The sequence below is a fragment of the Alosa pseudoharengus genome, unplaced genomic scaffold (assembly GCF_046254945.1).
Source record: "Alosa pseudoharengus isolate Yale_2024_CS ecotype anadromous, Long Island Sound unplaced genomic scaffold, YU_APseudo_1.1 YU_APseudo_1.1_scf_10, whole genome shotgun sequence".
Lineage (NCBI taxonomy): Eukaryota > Metazoa > Chordata > Actinopteri > Clupeiformes > Clupeidae > Alosa > Alosa pseudoharengus.
In genome coordinates this window covers 6067501-6092500 of record NW_027468565.1, presented here as the reverse complement: position 1 = coordinate 6092500, position 25000 = coordinate 6067501, and the positions used below count along the sequence as shown (strand labels likewise).

The 25000-nt window shown below is 46.8% G+C and overlaps 1 protein-coding gene across 1 annotated transcript in view; it reads right to left on the bottom strand.

Moving 5' to 3' along the window:
• Nucleotides 1-25000, bottom strand: part of igf1ra (insulin-like growth factor 1a receptor) — a 100203-nt gene that overhangs the window by 24090 nt on the left and 51113 nt on the right. Inside the window, exons 3-10 of the mRNA XM_076262249.1 lie at nucleotides 8733-9042; nucleotides 6912-7048; nucleotides 6352-6496; nucleotides 3865-4073; nucleotides 3175-3301; nucleotides 2457-2692; nucleotides 1973-2137; nucleotides 1206-1401 (exon numbers count right to left, since the gene is read on the bottom strand). Of these exons, the coding sequence (XP_076118364.1) occupies nucleotides 1206-1401; nucleotides 1973-2137; nucleotides 2457-2692; nucleotides 3175-3301; nucleotides 3865-4073; nucleotides 6352-6496; nucleotides 6912-7048; nucleotides 8733-9042 (1525 nt within the window). The remainder of the gene's footprint in view (nucleotides 1-1205; nucleotides 1402-1972; nucleotides 2138-2456; nucleotides 2693-3174; nucleotides 3302-3864; nucleotides 4074-6351; nucleotides 6497-6911; nucleotides 7049-8732; nucleotides 9043-25000) is intronic.

The window sequence follows — 25000 nt, the reverse complement described above, 5'->3', positions numbered from 1 at the left end:
GCTCCCACTGATGCCCCGACGCTCCCACTGCTGCCCCGACACTCCCACTGATGCCCCGACGCTCCCACTGCTGCCCTGACGCTCCCACTGCTGCCACTACTGCTGACGTGGAGGTGGCCGTAGTGGAGGGGAGCCACACACTGGTCAGTTTACACACACACACAACGCAAACAAACAGGCTCATTGGTTGAGTGGTGCATTAGGGATATGTGACCTGAGACAACTCTGAATCAGACCTTATGGGTGCATGTGTGATCCGTGCATGTGTGTGCGCATGTGTGTGTGTGTGTGTGTGTGTGTGTGTGTGTGTGTGTGTGTGTGTGTGTGTGTGTGTGTGTGTGTGTGTGTGTGTCCTATGAGGTCACAGGGTGCAGGGAGGAGGTCTCTGGAACAAGCCAAGAGCTGTAGCCACAAGCAAGGTAAATGGATAACATGAAGCAGTTGTCACTCTCCATTCTGGCAAACAAAGATGTTATGCTCCTTCAGGCTCATTAATCAGATCCCTCTCTCTCCCTCTCACCCTCTCTCTACCTCTCTTCATCTCTCTCCCTCTCTCTCTCCTCTCTCTCTCCTTTCCTCTCATGGCTGTGTTTGTGTTCTCTTAATTAAGGCCAGCTACTACATCAGATGAGACTGAGACCGCCAGTGTCGCCTTGGCAACGGGACAACCACACCGGCCATATGGGACGGTGCAGGTTCAGTGTCCTCATCAAGACCACCGTACCATTTCTCCCTGCTACCCTAACCTGTCATCCCATTGCAGACCAAACCCCCCCCCACACACACACACACACCCACACACCACACACCCCACCTAGGTTCCTCATTCTGCCTGACCCACATCGGAATAATTATCCGAAAGATCTCCTCCCGCTCCGAGTGCTCCGACTCTGGATCTAATTCCGCTGAACAAAACAGCCCCGAGCCTATGAGCTCAACCCTTTTGATAATCGCACTCCAGGAAAAAAGGAGGAAGATGGGAGGGAAAACAGCAGAGGAGAAAACAGAGAGAAGAAAAGGGCCCTTTGAATGGGCGCCGTAAAGCGTGGAGAACACAAGGCCCAGGGACAGCCTGAGCCAACTGGCTCCCTCCATCCCTCTCAACCCTCTCTGGAGTGCGTGCAGTTGGGCTCCTCTGCTGTGGAGAGACTGGTGTGTTAGTGTTAGCGGGCTCAGGCAGAGAGGGACCTGTGCGCCGGTCTTACCTCGGCACGAAGATGGCATTGTGGAGGAAGTTTTCAAAGACCTTGCGGTAGTCGCTGTCCTCGATCTTGGCCTTCAGGTCGAGATCGTTCTTAGTGCAGGGGCAACAATCGGCACCATTGGCGTCAGACTTGGTGGGATTGGTGGGGTCTTCCATGTCGGGGACAGTGGCCGAGATGCGGATAGGCAACTTCAGCTCTGCATTTGAGAAATGGGGGAGAGGAGTCAGACAAAACAAGGGTCTTAAGCTGATGGTCACACAAGCCACCTATTTGAGCAGTGTTGCTGGGCAAAGTTCCTGAGTATTGTTGTTCTAGTGTGTTGCCATTGATTTTGGACACGATTAACTTTCATCACCAATACGCAAATGATCATTATGGTCCAATCAGAAAGCACAAAACCAGTTATGGGGTTGCCCTGATGCATCATCACCTTTAGAGGAGGATGGTGGTGGTGATAATATCACAAGGTGGAGACGATGAAAGGTGGTTTTGGGGAGCAGAGAGGAGAGGACAGGATATACTGTAAAGCACGAGGAGGAAAGAGGAGAGGAGATATCCATGTGAGGAGAAATAAGAGGGCAAAGAGGAGGAGATAGAAGGGACAACCCACGTTGTGTTGTTTTCACCACATTCGTTTTTAAGAGTGTACATATTGCTATCCATCCTGTGCACTTGTGTGACTGGTCATATAAGGATAACCATGGATTAACAGGTAGCAGGTGTTAAAGGTCAGAGGTGAGAGTTCAGAGGTCAGGTGTCATACTCACTGGAGCAATAGTTGTGCTCGTAGAGCTCCCGGTCCTCGGGCTGCTGCTGCCAGCGCACCAGGTAGAAGGTGATATTCCCGTTGGGCCGCATGGGTGGAGACCACTTCACCACCAGGGAGGTGGACGAGTTGGCATACGCCCGGGCATCACGCGGCATTGAGGGCTCTGAGTGACCACACACATGAGCATACAAATAAATGAGAGAGGGTACATAACAATGGATGGAATAATTGAAAATATTTGCTTGAATGCTGAATGAGGCAGGACTCTCAAATCAGATCAAGGGGCTTATTTCAGGATGCTTGTGTCTATGGGTGTGCATATATCCTTTAAGCTGCTTCAGCATTTACACCAATTTGCTCCCAGCCTCCCATTGCTTTTGTTTCTCTGTGTGTCTGTGTGTGTGTGTGTGTGTGTGTGTGTGTGTGTGTGTGTGTGTGTGTGTGTGTGTGTGTGTGTGTGTGTGTGTGTGTGGTCATCTCACCTGAGGGACTGGTCCTGATGTAGACCACCTCGCTCTTGGCCCCCAATGACTGGTGGTCCTCCATCATCAGTGTGACGGCCTTGACGAAGATGGCGTACTGCGTCCACGGCTTGAGTGGCGCCAGCAGCACGCCTGGGTCAGTCCCCTTGTCCTGCGGGAGGTCCACGTCCACCATGTTCCAGCTGTTGGAGCCACAGCCGTCCTGTCCGTCAAACTCCGTAATGTTTTGGAAGGGTCTGCGTTCGGAGCCAGAGAAAGCAGAGGGGAGGGATAGCATTGCACATCAGTGGGATGGAGCATGATGTCTGGCCAAATTGGCAGTCGCCAGACAGAAAATATTTTTTCATCAAACTGGAACATTCGTCAGTAAATGTGTCACTATTGGTTCCAAAGGTGCCTTTAGAGACCACGAACATCTGTCAGTCTGAACGGGTTATGTATGAAAGGACTGCAATGATAGGAAAGTCATTTATAAACTGTCAATATATTAGTCATTATTATCAATTACATAATACATATAATTAAACACTACAAATGTATGTCTGTAATTCAACTACTTTAAAGGATCTTATACCGTAAATGTGTGTGCAAATTAAGATCTAATACACCTGTTGTTATTCTGAGAGTTATTGGTGTTTGGGTGTTTGGCTAATTGGAAATATGTGCATCAATGCAGTTTAATGCTGAAGCATGAGATGATCCTGTTTTATATACTCACGCTTCTTTGTAATAGACGATGAAGCTGATGAGGTCTCTGTAGTCCTGTGGTCGGTACCGCTCCCATGTTAACTTGATTTTGTTACTCGCAGTGCTGTTGGATTTAAACTTCAGCATGTGCGTATGGCCTGAGTGGACAGATATCACACCATCATTACAGGCACAGGCACGGAGGTGGACAAGGGCATGGACGCTTGAGAGCTGCGCGAGCCTTGATCTCTGCCAAAATCAAACCTAATAAACTTAACCTAATCTTAATAACAGTGTTTATTGTTTGCGAGTCTATGCAGACTTTTGCACATGACCAAATAAGGACAATCTGTCTTTTTCCAATTGCCACAAATGAATGCTGTGCTCACATGGTGGCGAGATCTAAAGGTCTTAGTACAAAGCCCCCGAATAGTGTCGGACATTTCACCGCCTACAGGCAGAGCAATTAGCCTCTGTCAAAACTCCAGTCACATCAGGGGACGCTGTTTGAGCGTCTTTTACCACAATTAAGGCTGCGACTGCAGCATGTCGGGCTGGACTGACCACAGCAGAGCAAAAACAAATTAGACACAAAACTGTCTATAAAGGCTGCCTCAGAATAACAAATAGACTCGCGGATGTGGTGGGGCAGAAACAATGCGAATGGCCTCAGCTGGCTCTCAAGATGTCCATAGGGACGGGATGGTGTTGGTCAACTCACAGCTTGCCCGTTCGCCGTTGTTCCGGACATCGGCCACCTCGATCTTGCCTTTGACGCCAGTCTTGTCCCACATGGCGACGATGTCACGCTCGCACAGCTTGGGGTTGTGGCGGAAGAACAGCTTCCCGGCTTTGATGGTCAGATTGTGCTGGTTCCAGTCCCACAAGGCCTGGAGATTCTGGTTGTCCACAGCCGAGAAAGCATACATACTGATAGAAAGAGAGAGAGAGAGAGCATGAGAGAAAGAGAAATAAAAGAGATTTTAACATGCTTTTTTAATCACCAGCTGTGGTATTTTCCATTGCACAACAATAGGGTGAGCTCAACTCAAAGACGCTCTGCCTCTGCCCACTCGGTGTTGTTTTTGCCAGATGAGGAGTAATGTGACACTGTGACAGAATGCGGATCATCTGGCCTGGTTTTGCCTCGCTTGAGTGCGCTATGTTAAGACGAGCCGCGCGGGCGGATCAGGTGTCCAGCACGGCCACGTGGGCGTCGGACGCCTGCTGCTTCCCAAACGGATGGTCAAAATGGATGGTCAGAGGCAGCCCTGAGGGGCCGGTTGCGCGCCCACAGACTCGCAGGCCCGCAGGGCCGCGGTGGGGACGGCACCACTGAGACAGGGCATTAGCGGCTGGACTGGCTGGACGTCACTGTCCCCTTTCAAACTGGAATGGGGAAAATGTGCACATCTTTTCACTACCGATCGGATGGACGGAACCAGTGAAACCCAAGCTCATGTGAGAGAAGGCGATGAGTGTGGAAGGAAATGGTTTTCCCACGACCCTCCAGGTCCCTTCTCTCCCTAAAAAAAGCCCTGCTCTCACCAGCCTCTCAGAGCCCTGGCCGGGGTACTGGTGACGTCACACGGACGTAGGCGACGGGGGTGAGGAGATGCCAGTCTGTCAACAGCCGCAATTACTGCACTTCTTCGATATTTCCCAGGATCCATCTCTAAATGGTAGATCCCTACGACCAGCTATGTGCCGTTGTCCCTTCTTTGAGGAGAGAAGGGTGGGAGCAACTCAAATATGCTGTACACAGCTTTCTGAGTACAACATTTCTAAACACTTTTGCTTTTGAAATTGGTTCGGCAGCTTCAAGAAATCTGCAGATGCAGATTTAGTGTAGGCACCCATTCTCCCTCACCCTCACATGTTTCTAAGCAAACAGTCATAGCCATAACAGGCATGAAATGTTTTCTGAGGAAATGCTTTTATTTCCAAGGACAGTATGAATTGGCATGCTAGTCAAGCTACATTTTCTTAAAAACAAAGTTTTTTAGTTGTACCCATGTGCTTTTCATTTATGGTTATAATAAATGTAAACAAGACTAAAAGAACACAGTAAGAGTTTCAAAGAACACAAATATACATACAAGGCATATAAAATAAATAAAGACAAAGGAATTAAATACCAAACAACAAAATAACAAAAAAAGTGAAATGTAAAAGAAATAACTGGAATGGAAGTCAAATAAAAAAGTATGCAAGCAACAGAAGCAAGTTAGAATACAATGGGGCCAAGTATTGAAGATTGTGTAAAATGTGGTTCAATGTTGGTGCTGGTGCAACATTTGAAAAGATGTGTGTTAGGGCTGTAACTTTACGTTCGAAAATCGATTGCACAATTGATTGATCCAACCAACACAAGTTTCGAAAACTAAAATAGGGAATCGATTTTAACCAAATATCTGCACTATTAATTTTAAACGAATTAAACAAATAAACAATGTAGATGTAACAAAACTCACAAACAAGCAGAAAAATAACAAAGAATTCCGAAGTGCAGTAAGCATTGCGAAAACTAAAAAGAAAATTCCCACCAATTTTACGCACCGGAAACAGCTGTTTCAATCGGCTGCTGTGCTGCTCGTGTTTTACCAAAAAATTGAGGACAATGCGATCAACCTGTGCGACATGTGAGAGACGAGTGATAGGCCCTAATAACTTGAGGAGTTCGATATGGAAGCACTTCGGGGTTTGGGTATATCAAACTATGGAGAAAGACAAAGCGGTATGCAAACTGCAGTCGTGAGTTCTACGTAGGCGAAATTTGTTTGACATTTCTAATTGTAAACGCAGCCATGTTGAAGCCTGCAGTAATGTTTTTCACTAATGTTATGACAGTCCACTCTGCTTATTGTTTTTCGAGAATGTTGCACTCCTGTTTGTCATTGTGCACGAAACTTCACGCCAAGAAATCATCAAAAATATTGCTGGCTTGTGCGTCTTCAAGCGCCCCCTTTACGTTCGTCCTAATGTTTGTGGATTGTCCTATATTTGGCGTTGAAAATTGAAACGTCTTTAGACATGAAAAATCAATTTTACAATCGATTCAATGAACAATTATGTCTCAAGAATTGATTTTTTCACAAAAGTGACAGCCCTAGTGTGTGTGTGTGTGTGTGTGTGTGTGTGTGTGTGTGTGTGTGTGTGTGTCCGAGCAAGTGTGTGTGTGTTTGTGTGAGTGTCTGCTGTGGCTTACCCATCCAGCAGTTCCTCGCCGTTGATGTAGCGGAGGCTCTTGAGGAAGGAGAAGGAGCTCAGTGTGTGAGAGTGTCGGATCCTCACGTAACCCGTCACTGTCTGAATCAGACCCATGAAGCTCTCCAGCTCAGACACGATGTTCTCTGAAGGACAGATAGAGAGAGAGAGTGAGATCAAAAAGACACTATGTTCTCTGAGAGAGAGAGAGAGAGAGAGTGAAATCAAAAAGACACTATGTTCTCTGAAGAAGAGAGGTTGAGATCAAAGTGTGAGTGAGACACACACACACAACAATAACCTGAAACTGTGCTTTGTGTGTCTCTAGTTTAGTTTAACTGGCTTACAGTTGTTCAACACTAACCTTTTGCAGGTAAAACGTACAAAATGTTAAACTGAGGATGTTTGGGCTGAATCTCTGTCAAGCAGAGGCTTTCCTTTCACTCTGATGTGTATGTCTCGCTATTCACCAGGTTCCATTGATAACTGTGTGTTTGTTCCAATCATGAGCAGCTCTGGTACATTATTGGAGGAGCCCTCAGGTCATGGCCTGGTACTTACTCCCTCTCCGGATGTTGATCTGCAGGTTTCCTTTGATGACAGTGCAGCCCTGAAGTGCCTGGGCAGCATCCACCGAGTCGATGACCTTTGAATCACACACCTTATCACAGAGGCCGTCACACGCATTGCAGAACATGCTGTTTAGAGGAAAGTGTGTGTGTGAGGGAGAGAAAGCGAGAGAGTGGGGGGGGGGGGTTGATGAGGTAGGACAGAATGAGACATATTCAGAGGAAGAAAAAAAAAAAGAGAGAGAGAGAGAGAGAGAGAGAGAGAGTTAGTTAGGGACAAGCTGAAATCCAATATGATGAGGGGCCAAACAGGCAGAATGCCAAGGATCTGCGACTGGATTATGATGTCTCACGAAAAGATACGCTTGTCCATGTAATCTCTTTTTCCCTCCGTAAAAGGTCAGTGTGTATTTCAGAGGGTGTAGTCGGAGTCTGCCGCTGAGACTCGAAACGTGAACCCTAGGGTAGGGGACGGACTGATTCACCTAATGGCACTCAAGACAAAACAGGACTTGTAAAGCCAAACACACAGCCGCATAGAGACAGCATGGAAAATGTGATGAATGGAAAAGTGTATTTAAAAAAAAAAAAACATAGGGATATGCTGGATGAATGAGGACTCAATGTCTCTCTGAGTCAAAAAGAAATCAGGGGAGTCTGTGTGTGTGTGTGTGGGGGGGGGGGGGGGGATGCTGTCGATTATGCAGGGAATCTGATACACGTCATTAAGGAATTTACTTTCTGATGATTACTTGTCCCTTGCACTTAAATGCTTCCCCCTGGCTGGATCACTGGCTGATCATTACACAGCTCCAGTCAGACACGTTTCCTTTCTTCTTGATTTATATCTATTTCCACTTGGATGTCTCAGGAGGAATGAGAAAAAATAAACAGGTGAGATGAGTGGAAGCATGCCCTTCGAGAGCTCCACTTCCTTCCGCAGGACACCTGACCTCCCTGTTACCCAAGCAACGACTGCACTGGATTCAATCTTTAATAGAGTTTTTCTTTCCTTTGGCCCGGGGGCACATCCCGATTGGAATCACCTCCTTTAAGTATTTAGAGTGCGGGGGGTGAGAGGGAGGCCAGTGTGTGCCTCAGGTGAATAATTTAGCACTCCTCAGCGTGATCACGACAATGATGTATGAGGGGCCCCAAAACAGCTCAGCACACACACACACACACACACACACACACACACACACACACACAGAGGCAGAGGTGCTCCATCAGCAGCTCCAGGGCTCAGATGGGCGCTCCATACACCTGACACATGGAGGCCAGTGGAGACACCTGTGGCTGCGAGGTCAAAAGGTCAGCACCAGGCCTCGTAATTGACAATGACCTCTGCCCGCTTTTAGTCCTGCTTACCTGTGATTCCTGTTGCTTCGTGGCCAGGACAGCTAAGATAAGAGTGGTGAGTGACAGAGCAGGGGTCTGAGGCCCTGAATGCACCATGCTGGCTAAAGGTTGTTGCCCTGGCCATGATCTGATATGGACCTGGCTGTGTGGCTACCTGCAACGCTACAGACTTTAGCTCCACTGGAAAGCAGGTCATTTGTTGCCCCCGATTTGTTGCTGACACAAGTATGTCTTTTTTTTATGAATAAGGTTTCCTCAAACAAAGAAATCTGTCTCACCTGATTCTGTTTTAGGGTATTCTATATAAATAAGGTCCCTTCCTACACAGAAATCTGTCTCTCGTCCTACACAGAAATCTGTCTCTCGTCCTACACAGAAATCTGTCTCTCGTCCTACATAGAAATCTGTCCCTCTGTCCCTTGGGCATCCCCATGGCGACGACCTCTCTTACCTCTGGCTCTCGTTGTGGGTGAAGCCGGGCGGGCACTCGGGCATGCACTCTCCAGCATGGATGACGAAGCGCTCGGACTCGAGGTCGCTGGCCTGGTGCATGTGGGCGCAATCCTTCTTGGTGATGCAGCGCCAGCCCTCGAACTTGTAGGTGTCGGGCGGGCAGTCGGGCACGCAGCGGCCCCCGTGGTCATAGTGCAGGCAGGCGGCGCACGTCCTGTCGTTGCCCGGCTCGCTGCAGCCCCCCAGGCACTGCGGGTGACAACACTCGCCCGCATCCGTGCACGCCCACTCACACCTCTTAGGGCACACTGGAGAACAAGAGAGAGAGAAAGAGATAGAGAGAGACAGAGAGAGAGAGAGAGAGAGAGAGAGAGAGAAAGAGAGAGAGAGATAGAGAAAGAGAGAGAGAGAGAGAGAGAGTAAGAGAGACAGACAGAGAGAGAGAGAGAGAGAGAAAGGAGGTTAGTTTTATGACAATGTACAGTTTGCAAACATGGTGAAGTACATCTGGTAAAAAGTGAAAGTCTACCTAGACACAGTGCATGCTCCTTAGATGTTCAATAACTCCTTAGATGTTCAGGGTTTTGACCACACAGCTTTTCTGACAAGTGCTATCAACAGTGTATTGACAAAGAAAGCACCAAACAGCAGGAGGTAAAGGTGCGTTCAGGCTTCTGCCCTACTATGCATCCACTGCAACAACGAGACGGGAACGCATCAATACATTCATGAAGTGTGGCTCTTCCTAGAGAGCAGTCCCAATCAGCCCTGTCAATGCGAGCTGAGGGGAGGAGAGAGGCAAGATGCAGAGGACAAACCAGTGAGTGAGTGAGTGAGTGAGTGAGTGTGTGTGTGTGTGTGTGTGTGTGTGTGTGTGTGTGTGTGTGTGTGTGTGTGTGTGTGTGTGTGTGTGTGTGAGAGAGAGAGGTGTGTGTGTGAGGTGTGTGAGAGAGAGATCTTTCACTTCTGGCTTAGGGTCAAAGTGAGGGCACACTTAATGATTATGGGGCTAGCTATGGTAATCAAGAATGGACGATGAAGGTGTGAGACAGAGAGAGATAGGCCGAGAGGGAGATAGAAAAAGATCATGTGGGTAAATAAGTGTCTGTGCATGAATGTTTGTGTGTTTGTGTGTGTATGTGTGTGTCAGAGAGAGAGAGAGAGAGAGAGAGAACGAGAGAGAGAGAGAGAAAGAGAAAGAGGAAGCAGTGTGCGTGTTTGTGTGGGGCCCTGGGCAGTACCAAGCCAGCCTTGTTAGTAAATGGCAGAGCTCCCTACAGAGAGATCCAGCATCTCCCTACAGATAAATATTTTAACTGTTAGGGACTATTAAGGGAATTCAGAGTGGGAATGGGAGGGGAATCTGATCCAGAGCCAGAGCCCATTGGCTCGAGCAACCCAGAAGCCCTGCCAATCATACACTGACAGGTGCTGATTGGCTGGAATGCAGTGGTGAAAGCGCCCGGCCTGTGCCAGGCTCTGTAAGCCACAACCCACAAGTGCAGGCCCAGCTGATGTTAACTGAAGCATAGATCTATTTCAATTCACTCCACACTAAATCAATTACAGTCCCACAGAGGTCAAAGAGAGCGTGGGGCATAATAACAATACAATACCAATTACACGCACAGGATTTACTATTTCCCCAATACACCAGCAACGACGATCATAGTAGCAATATCTTGAAAAGCACTGAGCCTCGCATATTAACATATCTGCCATCGATGTGAAATGGACAGAAGGGTTGGAGGTTGAACAAGGGGAAATGAAAAGGGTCCAACAAAGAGAAACTGTAGAAGAGTGGGATCTGGGAGAAGCAGATGTTTGGGAACAACACTGGGGCTTTTTACAGAATGAACAGCCAATGCTGTGGTGTTTCGCGAAGATGAATGACACTACCCAAAAACCTTCACTGCCGGGCCTTAAAGAAGATGTGCTCTCTCTCTCTCACTCTCTTTCTTTTTTCTTGCTCTCTCTCACTCACTCACTCACTCACTCACTCTCTCTGTCTCTCGCTCTCTCCCTCAATGTTTCTCTCTCTCTCTGGGGCTCCTGTTTAATCGGAACGTAATTATTGAACGCGGCCACAATGTTTACTGACGAGAGCCGAGGGGATTGCTGCCCTGCTGTCTCTAAATGTGGGATCGATAACTCCAGTGTTGTGACGGCGACGGCGACTCGCCCTTGTCGCTCGGCTTGGAGAAGAAGCAGGCTGCTGGGTAATGGGTTTCGTATGACACACACAGACGTGCCCCAGAGAACTACATATCCCAGAAGCCCATTGCCCAGGCACAGATGGCAAAAGTGATCCTCCATACAGCCAGCGGCCTGAACCAACTTCAACATGGAGCGCTGCAGGACTGAGGTTCACACAAGACAGATATGTGGACTGAAATGGGGTGTGTGTGTGTGTGTGTGTGTGTGTGTGTGTGTGTGTGTGTGTGTGTGTGTGTGTGTGTGTGGCAAAGAACTTGTAATGCTAAGCTGCTTGGCTTAAGGGTTCACTGGTAACAGGGCAAGTCTTTGCTGTGCTGTAAATCAGTACTGTTTGCATGCATGTATTTAAATATGTGTGTGTGTGTGTGTGTGTGTGTGTGTGTGTGTGTGTGTGTGTGTGTGTGTGTGTGTGTGTGTGTGGCAGGTCGATGTGTTGACACACGTGTGGTCCTCATCTAGGCGGCGGATTCTTCAGGTAAGCCAACGGCTCAAATGAGCAGCCAAACTCATGCATGGTTCCGGCGGGGCACTCCCCAGTTGCCTGGCAACCACCAGCTGGCAGGATGCCTGGCTGGCAGACTGGCGGCTCGACACGTCTGAGCGAGATTTCTCCCGCTTTATTTATGAGCGCACCATGCCACGCCACAGAGGACTACGCAGGAAATATGATTATGTTTATTGGCACAATTAATCCACTTCCGATCCGTATTATGACAGTCGAGCTGTCTGTTTGTGAGCACATGTGTGTGTGTGTGTGTGTGTGTGTGTATGTGGTATGTGTCTGTATGTGTGTGGTATGTGTGTGTGTGTGTGTGTGTGTGTGTGTGTGTGTGTGTGTGTGTGTGTGTGTGTGTGTGTTTGCGCACACGCTAAATACATTTCCATGTTCATGAGGGTTCAGTGAGTTCAGAGCAGGGCAGTAGGGGGACAGAGCAGAAGGCATCCTGGGTCTAGACTAAACATGGGAGCACGACTCTCAAGGCTCCTTCACTAGACATGTGGCCCAGCTTGAACCCATGCCACTCTGCTGCCTCTTCACCACCACCACACTCCCACCTCACCCTAAGCATCCGTGACTGCTCAGCTCTCTCTCTCTTTATCTCTCTCTCTCTCTGTTTCTCTCCCACTCTAGTCATCTCCCAGAATGCCAAGGATTCTTTTACACATTCCCCCAAGTCGCAAGCCACACGGACAGTGGGGCGGAATTGCCAAAACATTCCGATGGGGTTTTTATAAGAAATGTGGAATGAGTGGAAAACCTGACATTTTAAAACACACACACACACACTCATACTCACACACACACACAAGATAAATGAGTCTGATACAACACCAGACTTGTTTTTTTAAATACAACTGAGTCTGCAGAGCTTCTTTCGTTGAAAATGGGCAAAGGTGTCAGGAAAGTCCATTGCCATCAATCTAGGCCTGCATTCCTTCGTTGTTACAGAAGAGTAGAGGAATTTCAGCAAAGGCTCTCTGGTTGTAAAGGAGAACTGTACTTCCTTAAATAGCACTCTGGCCTGTTTAATGGGCTATTTATAGGTGCACAGATTTCCCATTCTGACCTCTAGGCAAACCACCAGCTTCTTCGCTGACTGACCCCCCCCCCCCCCCCCCCCCCCCCCCCCCCCACACACACACACACACACACACACACACACACACACACACACACACACACACACACACAGACACATACACTTTCACCGAACCACAATACATTTTTCTGAAACTAATCTATGGTGGGAATTGAACTATATCTACAGCCAATCCAAAGCTCACAAATCTATCTCATCTGGACTCTACTAGTCTCGCCTGTGTGTCCTCATGTGCAATTGCTGGATGAGTGCACTGCTATTCCAGTAAGAGATGGAGCACAAAGAAGGAAAGGAAGGAAGGAGTGAGGGAAAGAGAGAGTGGGAGGGAGGGAGGGAAAGAGGGAGGAGAGCACTGGAAACAGGAGGCCTATTATTTTCTTGGAACGCCACCAAAAGGGGGCACCCCAGGCAAGCTCAAGCGCCGTCTTCCACTTACTCGCTCGCTTGCTCTCACACTCGCTCAATTTCTCAATTCTCTCTCTCTCTCTTTCTCTCTCACTCACAAACGAGAAAAGAGTTCCGCATCATTTTCCACGGATTTCTCAATGGAGTGAGTGTGTGTGTGTGAGTGAGTGATTGAGTGAGTGAGGGTGTGTGCACGTGTGTGAGTGAGTGGGGAGGGGATTCGAATGCGCGCGTGCCTATGGCTGGGAGAGAGGAGAGGGGAAAAACAGCACTGAGTGAGGAAGAGGAGGGAGATCCAAACGGAGGCAGAGGGAGAGAGAGAGAGAGAGAGAGAGAGAGAGAGAGAGAGTGTGACGTGAGTGCTTGTGAAGGAAAAAAAACTGCTGCCTCAGACACCATATAAGTCGACCCTGAACCACCCACCCACCCATCCCCGGTGACCAAAACACCAAGCGGTATCAAGGAAACGCTCCTTTATTTATAGTCGCTTAGAAGAGCAGGTCTATTTCCACGGCAGTGTGCAGAGCTCTGTGCTCATAGCTATGCGCGGCATTGGAGCTTTCCACAACGTCTGACGCCTGTGTGGGGAAGTGGGGGTAGTGATTCACTGCCTAACAAGGAAGTCAGAAGTGTGTGTCTGACGTCTGTGAGCCTCTGCCTCATAGCATTGTGTGTGTGTGTGTGTGTGTGTGTGTGGCACCAGTGTACGACCATTGTGGCAGAGCTATGCTGAACGCATAAAGGAGAGCAACTCTGTGACGGAGGTGTTGATTGGTGCGACTGAGAGAGCTTCTATATTCTTCTATACCAGGACTCAATGGCATCAAACCCCTCAACACACACAAACACACACACACACACACGCACCTGTCAGTGCTGGCATAAGAAAAAAAAGGGCCAGTTGTCGGCTACAAGTGCTTGCAGACAGTGAACAGCAATCTTTTTTAATTACTTCAAGTAATAGCCGAAGGAACAAGTATTAACTGTCTAAGGGACAACCCAAGCCAAAAACACACAAAGAGGAACGAATCACCTATCAGCTGGTGTGTGAGTGGTTCAGAACGAGTCTGGATCCTCCCTTCAGATCAATCCACCCACAAACAAACTGTAACTTTCAAAATGCTGTTCTACTATTGAACTCATACAAGGCTGGTGTGTTGTGATTACTGAACGATGTGCAATATTTATCTAGAATGAAATTTTAGCCATTGATATGTGCAATATTTCTACTCCAACCATACATGCATTCAAAACCCCAATATCAGTCACACTGCATCTTTAATATAATGCTCAGAAATTCATTTCAGCATCTTCTATCTATACATATGTGTGTGATTTTAAATTAAATCACCATTAGAGCATAATTGCAGTTTTGTTGAGCTTGCACAATGACAATTAAGTTCTTGATTCTTGAACAAATAGGATTAGGACAAATAGGACTAGGATATAGCAAAACTTAAACAAGATTTAGCCAAACTAAACATCTATGTGTGTGTGTGTGTGCGTGTGTGTGTGTGTGTGTGTGTGTGTGTGTGTGTGTGTGTGTGTGTGTGTGTGTGTGTGTGTGTGTGTGTGGCGTGTAGTTTCAGTAAAGATGGTGTGTGGAGCTCATTAGTGCAACATGAAGGAGCCACACACACACACACACACACACACACACACACACACAGACTTGTCTCTGACTGATGTGTCTGACTGGCTGCCACTGCAGAAAAGAGAGGAGCAGGTGAGGGTGGTGAGTAGGGTAAAATACTCACAGCAATGACTGTGCTAAGGAAAACACACCTCTTCTCTCTCTGTCTCTCTTTCTCTCTTCCTCACACAAACACACAAACACAAATAAACTCTCTCTCTTACACACACACACACACACACACACACACACACACACACACACACACACACACACACACACACACACACACACACACACACACCACACACGCACACACAACCTCTCTCTTCTCCTGCAAGCCTCTCCCTGACCTCGCCAGCATTCTCCCCTCATTGCAAACCTGGAAAGAGCAGAGGGGGGTTGCCCCCCCCCCCCCCCCCGCCCGCCTCTGAGCAGAATGTCCTACTGGCAGCAGACAACAAAAGCCCTTCCTAGAAAGACAGGTGCAGCGTGGGCACCCGCCGCATATGGAGGAAATGAGAGAAAGCAAAAAGAAACGAAAAGACAAACTGAACTCAGCGAACAGTTGGGGAAAAAGATCACTTCAGCGGCGGCTGGCACGAGCCCACTGACCCACTTGGAATGCTATTTCCTCCTCTAGAATTGCCCCTAAGCTTTCGAGCCGTGTACTATGTAAAGAATGCCTACAATGTTCCTGGCCACGGCCTAATCGGGGAGGAGAATGTTAATCCGCTTGTACCCCCTCCACCAGCCACAATAACAAACTTCAGGGGAGCGGTGTGATACGAAAGCAAAGTAAGGGAGAAGTCACTGTCACTGCGCAAAAGCCAAGTCACTATCTACCTCTCCATCGAAACAAAGCTCCCTATAGCGTGCCTGCCAACAACCTTAACGACATGCGGTTTTCTGCTGTTTTTGGAGAGGTGGTGGTGATATTGCTATATCGAAAGCCAGCTTCATTTTTTTTTTAAATGGATGTAATTGCTGGGTACTTCAGAAGAATACGTTTTCGGTGTGTGTCCGACCACGTCGCTGCTGTACAATTAAAATATATCTCAGGAATCCACGCCAAGTGGTACAGTATATATGTGAAGTATGCTAATTACAACTTCAAGCAACACCTTTCATCGCAAACCAAGCTTATGAAAATGACCTTGTTTTGATTCCTCTGCCAAGAAATGCTTTCTTTCAGAAGAAAGAAAAACAAGGCACATACCAAATGATCGGAATAGACCACTTAAACACAAGCTCTCTTTGCAATTTAGTCATTAAGAAGTAACAATTTACTCATTTTAGTTTGAGGTAATGACATGATGGTTAAAAGTGATTTACAAAAGAGAATAAACAAGCTGCTATGTACATAAAATGGTCAAAAGCCTCTATCTTTCTTCCCTTCAAACATGCCCCTTCTCTCAAACACACTCACACACACACACATACTGACACACACACACACACGAAAGACCATGTACCCATGTAGCCTACGTATACACATACACAGACACACATATACACAAACATAAAAAGCAGATTTAGCCAACTGGTGGGACACTGTAGGCCAAAAACAGTCTCACTTCATTGTGTGTGGTGTGGATGGAGATTAGACAAGAGCCTAACCCCAGACTTGGTATCCCTCAGCATGATTTTGCCAACCAGGATAGGCACGCCGCCACCAGGTTAATGGGGACCGGCTGGCTATTTTCACTCAGGCCACCTGACCTGACTCTACCACAAAGAAACAGCCCTCGTCCAGGTATACAGTGGTAGAAAACATACCCAGAGAAGCCTCCTTCACACACTCACTGGCCTGCCACATGCATGCCTGCTTTGGCTCTCTTAAAAACCTGCGTCATCTAACAGCAGGCCCCACCTGAGATTTAAACTGGCGCACAGCAAATGAATCAGAACCACAAAGCAGAACCACAAATCAGACATGTTCTGATGGCTGCAGAGGTCCACGGTTCTCCTCCTCAACACACACGCGCACGCACGCACGCACACACACGCACACACGCACGCACACGCACACACACACACACACACACGCACACACACACACACACACACAAACACAAACACACACATTCCAGCCGCACCGAGGGCTGAATGCAGACTGGACCACACTGTTTACAGCAGGAGAGGGGGTGGGGCCCATCACCCTCCTCCTTCCCATTTACGTGTTGTTCCCCCGTGCATTCCCGTAAAGGAACACCCACGGTAACATCAAAAGCAAAATAAATCAAATGAAATAAATACCACGGAAACTAAAGATTTTTTTAAGGAAAAGGGGAGAAAAACTCCAAGTTCTAAACTGGCTAAATGATATGAGCAGATCAACTGCCTTCCTCTATCACTGCAGTGCTTGGGTGTATACTATTAGTTTCTTTTCTCATATTTGGAAAAAATACTTTGATTATTGCATGCACCTGTCTATAATGTCTGTATTCACAGCAATAAGCAAAATAATGGGTTTGTCCTTCAGTTATCCAGGCAGTAGAGACGAAATGCCAGCCTGGGGTTGTTTCTTTTTAGAACTAAAACTATTTAGTGTGCCAAACACAGCACTCTCAAGAATGCCCAAACTGGCTGTTTATCTATTAATAAATGACAATTGTAGCATTGAGCTCCATATAATTATTAAGGATAATAGGCTATTCTCTGCCTATTAGAACGAATGTATATTCTGGCAAACAGTTTTACATACAGTAATATTATTTGACAGTGGTACAATCATGCATTTATTTTTATTGTGAAAATGTATAATAATTAATGTATTTTAAGCATACAATATGTCAGAGATATATGCCATTTTCGAAATTTCTTTTGTAACCCTGTAAATTATGAAATAAGATGCAGACAAATCTGTTAATAATTAACTGATTTGCTTAAAGTAATTCAAAGACATTTCAGACAGGTTTCCCAATCCAATCTTATTGACATTAATTAGACTGTATTGGTACAGTGATGGACTTCAGGCAGAGCAGCAGCCTCTATAAAATTACATAATATATCAAACGATGTTCGTGCCTCTTGCCAGCTTTAAGCAAATATGTCCTTAATTTCTATTACGTCTACAGAATGAAAAAAAAAACGTAAGCTCCGGGGATAAGCTTTAGCCTATGTGACGTTTGTTTTTGACGTTGTAAAGAAACAGCTGCAATGCAGATCCAGTTCGTTCGGAACCTCTTTTACAAAGCCAGACCACAAATAATTCTTGACCAGTCCAGTAGTCTTCAGATTTCCTCAAGCGATGGGCAAGGAAACTAAACGCGTAATCTATTATATCAAGTAGCCTATGAGTTGCATTCAGTGAGAATGTCCTGCCTGCGTGCGTGTGCGTCAAAGACTGTAGGCTATAGCCTACATGTATACGGTCTTGATTATAATATCTCTTTAGAAGAAGTAAGGGACATTTCGTTGCCGTTTCTAGAAGCCAAAAGAGAAGCATGTAAGGTATTTACTCAGACCTTGCACCCCACCCATGCGTCCAAATTTACAAGGTGATGGGTATAATGTTGGCAAAAAGACTACAATAAATAGTGCCTGCAATATCAATGGCAACAATATGAAAGCTTGGCATTTAGGCTACACCAGTATTTGCATAACCTTTAGTGACTGAACTAAGACTGAACTGGGTAATTATTTATTTAGGCTACTGCGTAGGCTATTTTTATTAGTTAGGCTATGCTATGAAATTATTATGGTATGCTAAATAAAAGCAATTTGTTGGCGCATGATGGCTGTTGCCTTTATGTTCTGGCAGAGCATCAGCAGACCAGCATCCTCACGCTATCGTGAGCTGAAACGATGAAGCTTTGAGCTTTGATAGTGTGTAAGGGGTGGGGCTAGGAGGTACAACTAGTACCAGAGATTTCCGTTCCACCAATAACAGTGCAGCAATAGGCTATATAGTCTTATGGACCAATAAGAGACGGACAGGGGAGGGCCTGGATGATTGACATGTTATTGAGTCTGGAGTAGAAATGTGGTAAACAAGTCCTCTCCAGTGGGGGAGCAAGAAGGGGAGAGCGTCTCCATGGCAATAAAATAAGCCCCTCTCCCAGTCACGAGCGGAACTGAACCTAAACAAAAACTGCTGGACGAAACGTTTCCTACTCGCCCTCGCCAGAAGAATTTTTAAAAAGCAAAAATAATTAAACTCAACATATTTCGATAACACAGCCTATATACAGACCCATAATAAAGTCACTTCAACAACCTCACGTAAAATCTGCTATAATGCACAGCATATGAATAACAAAAATGCAACGCCTAGTAGACGAACTCAGTCCCACATGTCTAACCTATAACAACATTACCAGACATTACCTCAACTACAAATATGCATTTCTTTTCTGTGTATGTTTTGCAAGCAGTAAAGCTCAATTTAGTCGATTTTACAACATTTGTAAACCTAAGTGTTTTGTTTTTTGCATTATCATTCAAGAATAGGTCACTTCTCCATCACAAAGCACATAATGAAATCAATTTAATAGGCCTAAATTAGGCCTTTGTGATATGCCTGAGCATAAACCTTTACATGAAATTAGCCTACAGAAAAAGGTTTTTTTGCTTGGTTATTTAATTGGCCTGTGTATTTACTCTCCTTATTTTATTTGTTTAGATCTATTAAGTTTAGATCTATTTTGTTTATGTATTTGCACCTGCAACCAAACGTATAATGCAAAAAAAAAGATTAAATCTTGATCATTTTAGCAGATTGTGGAAAAAAACATTAATATACAGTATATATGTAAATGAAGAGAGAGAGAGAGAGAGAGAGAGAGAGAGAGTGAGAGAGAGAGAGAGATATAAAAACCTGGCGATCTACAGATAGGACAGTGGAAAATCCCGCATCTGATGCCTGGAAAAGTCATTTCTGATAAAGACAACTGCAGTTGGTCACATTCCACATCTGCATAAATCCTAAAACGACCTCTAGCAAAGGCCCCACAAATATCCCCATCTGTATATTCACAGTCAGCACAAACCTGTCGCAAGGAAGAGCCAGAGAGACAGAGACAGAGAGAGAGAGACAGAGAGAGAGAGAGAGGAACTGAAGAAAAACAGTTTCGAAAGACAGAACACGGATTACCAGTAATTCCTCAAGTATCTGTGACTCACAAACACCCACTACTCCTTTTTTTTCTCTCTCTCTCTCTCTCTTTCTGTCACACACATACAAACCACACACACCGGGAGAGAAAGAAAGAGGGAAAGAAACAAAAAGAAAGAAAGCCAGAAAGAATGGAGCTGTCCCACATGTCCTTGCCATGCCCAATATGTACCATTGCCCTATGGCTAGACCCCTGGCTCCTGCCTGTCCACCTAACCACTTCACATCCTCCTTCAGACACTCTATCTGGCCACAAAGACCCACTCAAGGGGACCCAGATCGCCTCAGACACTCATGCCAACCACATCAGGAGGGGCGGGGGGGGGGGGTGGAGACAAAGAGAGTCTGGTCGGGAGACAGAAAGAAAGGAATAAGGTGCATACAGATCATGCTGATGGCTTGACGGTTGACTAATGTGTATATGTCTGAAAGTACATGGGAACTCGCTGCTACTGCTTGTCACACACTCATACACACATAAACACAACCATATGTATGTTCATATGAAAGGATTTGGGGCCGACCACCTCACAACCTCATTTGTGGGCAGGAAGGCATGTTGGTATGTAGGGCTCAGTAGAGCGTATGGTTTTGTAGACTTCTTCCCCAGACTCGACTTGATAACTGGCTGTCCTGTTACCCCGAGCCATTCTGAATACCTGAACAGTTGGCTGGGTTTGGGATTCCCCCTGGTCAGTGCAAGTGCATCCCAGACACCTGGGAGACATGGAACCATCCGAACTTCAGGTGAGGACTCCAGGATCCAATTCCAGGAGGTAACATTCACATTACTGTAATGGTGACAGCATCTACATCTCTCTCTATATCTCTCTCTATCCATCTATCTCTCTCTATCTCTCTCTATCTATCTATCCATCTATCTCTCCCTTTATCTCTCTTTCGCTTTCTCCTTTATGCATTATTCTGTTGCTTAGCTCTGCAACCAGTCATGTGTCAGTGTTTTTTTCGTTCTCTTTCTCAGAGAGGTATGTGCTGTTCTCTGTGTTTAGGCATGCATGGTATTTCCCATCACACTCTAGTTCTCTCCCTCTCTCTCCCTGTCTTGCTCACATCCACTCACTAACAACACCCATTTCTCTGCCGGCCACTGTTTGTGTACATTCTTGTGTTCCTGTGTGTGTGTGTGTGTGTGTGTGTGTGTGTGTGTGTGTGTCCACATACAGTTTTGTGTGTGAGAGAAAAAGAGAGTATGTGTGTGTGTGTGTGTGTGTGTGTGTGAGAGAGTGTGTGTGTGTGTGTGTGTGTGTGTGTGTGTGTTCCCCTGCACTTGTTTTCTCTCAGTGGCTGCTATTGTCTGCTGTTTGCGTGTTGTGGATGGCTGGTCCTGGAGCGTAGCAGCCCCACGCACTGATTGGTTCCCAGGCGGGAGGAGCTCTCTGCTCCACAGAACCGGAGTCATCCAAGGAAGAGCACCGCAACACTGTTCTCCTCGGTTCTCCCCGGTTCTCTGCTCTCTGCAAACGACACGAATGAGAAACACAGAGCCTCCTAGAGAGAACATTCTAGAATGCAGGGGCGATGGGTCATAACCAGGTGGAAGCAAGAAAACTCTGTCTCTGCTGACCCACCTCCAGCTGTTTGTCCAGTGCCGAGTTCCTTCTTTTCCTTTGTGAGGTAGGGCCGCAAAGTGAGAATTGGAAACACACAACGAGGGGAGAGGCAAACATGAAGTCATCCATGAGTCAGCCCTGAGGCGAGCATCTGTTGTCTAGAAACATGTACGGACAAACTATGTATGGATCCACTGTGGCAAGCCGGGTCTGTTATGCTCTGCTCAGCGCTGTACTGTACTGTGGTGGCCTCAGTGGAGACCTCATCCAGAGCTGTTTTCACCTCGCGCTGGCAGCAACTACAATGGCTGCTCCTAGAGGCTCCGATTGAGAAATGATGACAAGGGCTCAATCATACATTGTCTGGGCTGTCATCACCCATCATGCACTGTGTTGATGACATCATCACTGCGGGATCTTAGATTTTCCTTTTTTGCCTCTTCTGGATTCTATTGTATTTTTTATTGCTTAGACTGGACAGAGCATCCCAAAGGACTAGATTATGAAAACTTTCAATTTCGAGTATTGCTATTTAAAGGCGAACTATGCAGTTTTTTTAGCTTAATTTACCTTAATTTACCTTAACTTAACAGCTTCGGAGTCACTGGAATGGTTACATGACTTTTTTCGGGTTAGCACCTGTGAGCGGAAAAACCACCCTTGCAACTTTGGACCGGCAGGCCGGCGGCCTATGTGTCAGGAAGTATAACGAGTGTAACAAATTGCACATACATGCAAGGCACCGGCTAGAACAAGGCAACGATGGAGTTTCTCAAACATTCATCATGACAGAGCCAGCGAAAAAGAAGCAAAAATCAAAGAAAACAGCGAAGAAATTGCCAATACTGCATAGTTTCTCTTTAAAACATAGTAATGACATTTAAGTCTCCACATGCTCATTGAAACACAAGGGGACGCAGAGAAGCAACTGCAGAGAAAGACAGGATGCAATAAGAAGGATGAACTGTGAGAGAGTGGAAGAGAGAGGCCGAGGTCTGTCCAGTCTGTCTGACCAACACACTCACACACACACACCTTTCTCTCTCTCTCTCTCTCTCTCTCTCTCCCTGCTGGATCAGTGTCTCTCGGCCCGCTGTGTGCCACTGGGTTCAAGCGAGGACAGCCTGTTGCCGCTGACCCAGGCTGCTGGGAGCCGCCGACAGCATGTTTGTGAAAAACAGGTTGTGTTTGCTGGCACGCCACATCCCTCCCCTCTCCCTCCCACCCTCCCTCCCTCCCTTTCATCTATCCCTCTCTCTTTCTCCCCAACTCTGTCACTCTCTCACTGTTATCTTTATCTCTTTCTCCCTCTCTGTCTGTCTCTCCCTCCCTCTTTCTAGCTTTTTCTCTCTCCCTTTTGTCCTTGTCTAATTCTCTCTATCTTTTGTCTTTTTGCCACACTCCTCTGTCCTTTCTCGATGCGACAGGCGGGCTGTAGCCTGCCGTCTGGATGGTGGGTGGTCGAGCAGCATTTGTACAGTGGCACTCGAAGCAGCAGTGTAACACAAACCCATCGGAGTGAGTGTTGATGTTACCTAAACTCCCATAAAAAAAGGAAATGAATACGTCTCGCTATTCAGGAGGAAATAGGCCGCTAAGGTTGAAAGTGAAAAAGAACAGCCAGTTCCCTGTGTGGCTCCCTCATCCCTTCCTCTCTCTCTCTCTCTTGATATCGCATGAATCCAACCATTCACAGAAGCATGTAATGCATGTATAACACATTGAGTGAATGAGATTAACGTTTATGAGAATGACTATTCCTCACCCGCCCCAGACACACGTAATGTCCTGACAGGACAGAGGTGACCATCAGCTTACATCTCAGCTCTCTGGGGGACCATGAGAGTTGTGTGCTCTGGGCTTGACAAAGGGCCCTCATCTGGCCCTGATCTGATTTCTCAATTGGAAGTAACTGGCAATGTATACAAAGAGTGCCGGCCTACAGGAACTAAATAAAATCAGCACTGTGTGTCATTTCCTGGTCAAGTGAGAGAAAGGTCCAGACTGGCCAAGAACAAGGACTCGGAACCACTGCAGGGACCAGGAAGTGGCCCGCACCGCACAACGTTTCATATTCCTGATCCTTTATGCTGTGGAGGGGAACCGGGAACTGAGATGCCCGGCTGGGCAGGAGGTTGTATTTATATTCCTGTACTGATTCGGAGGCGTTTTTCCTCCTTAGTCACTGGTGAAAGGTGGCCAAAAATACCCAGAGTTCCCAAAGCTGCTGCAGTGAACTGGACATTTCCTGGCAGTTCAGTGTTGTTGCGCTGGCTCACTGGGGTTGCCCCTCCTCCTCACACACACACACACACACACACACGCACACACACACACGCACACACACACACACACACACACTCACACTCACACTCACATATATACAGTATATATGTATATATATATTTACACATACACTGAGAGAGAGAGAGAGACGGAGAGAGAGAGAGAGAGAGAGATAGAGAGAGACGGAGAGAGAGAGAGAGAGAGATGGAGAGAGAGAGAGAGAGAGAGCCAGACTGGACAGAGTGAGACAGAGAGAGACAGAGTAAGACAGAGAGAGTATGTCTGCTCAGGAGCCAGACCGTCTGCAGCTACGCCAGGAGCAAGTGCCCAAGCCCTGGCCTCTGTCTATACAGGAGAACACACAAACACTCGGGCAAACACATCTACTCTACACTGGACAGACTGTTAAAACCAGCTACAGCCGCCTGGCAAAAACAAGCAATGAAAATGCAGTGACCCGAACTAGGTACACTTTCAGCACATTTGTGTGTGTGTTTGTGTGTGTGCGGCTGTATTTAAAGTTAAAGTTGAAGTTGACTGATACTTAGCAGACTCATTCATCCAAAAGGACACAGACCTGTGTGTGTGTGTGTGTGTGTGTGTGTGTGTGTGTGTGTGTGTGTGTGTGTGTGTGTGTGTGTGTGTGTGTGTGTGTGTGTGTGTGTGTGTGTGTGTGTGTGTGTGTAAAGGGCATGAATATGAGAATCAGAACTGCCCCTCGGACACCACTACCGCTTTGTAGCAGAGTGCTGCAGCTCTCCCTATAGCACTGGGTTAGTAAGGCTGTGTCTCATCCAGCCCTTTGTGTGTGTGTGTGTGTGTCTGTGTGTGTGTGTACAAATACAAAAACACACTCACAAACACACTCACACACACAATGATGGGCTGCCCTGTGTACACAAACCACCAATCTATCTCTCTGTCTCTAGCGTTCTCTCATTCAACAGTTGACATGGCATCTGGATTGGGAGTGACACATCTGTGCTTCAAGGACTCCCTTAATCCTGATTATACACAATAACAGTTGCCCGCTCTTCAGAAGTGCATGAGTGTGCGTGCGTGTGTGTGTGTCCGTGTGTGAGGGAGAGAGAGAGAGTCTGTGCTGCTGCCTGTTCATGCCCCTGTGCCTCCTTATTCAGATAGAATAGATTCTGTCTGATCGAGGAGGGTTGTCCAAAACAAGCACCCAAAAAGCTCATTAGGAAATTGCTAATCTGACAGCTGGTGGTGAACTAGAAATCCAAAAATTGCACTCAAATATTTGTGAGAGTGGACACGTGTGTGTATGTGTGTGTGTGTGTGTGTGTGTGTGTGTGTGTGTGTGTGTGTGTGTGTGTGTGTGTGTGTGTGTGTTTCTGTTCCTTGTAAGTGAGTCTCGGGCAAAGCTTGGCTGAAACTGCTGCATCTGCTGTCTGGGGTAACTCTTTAACAGAG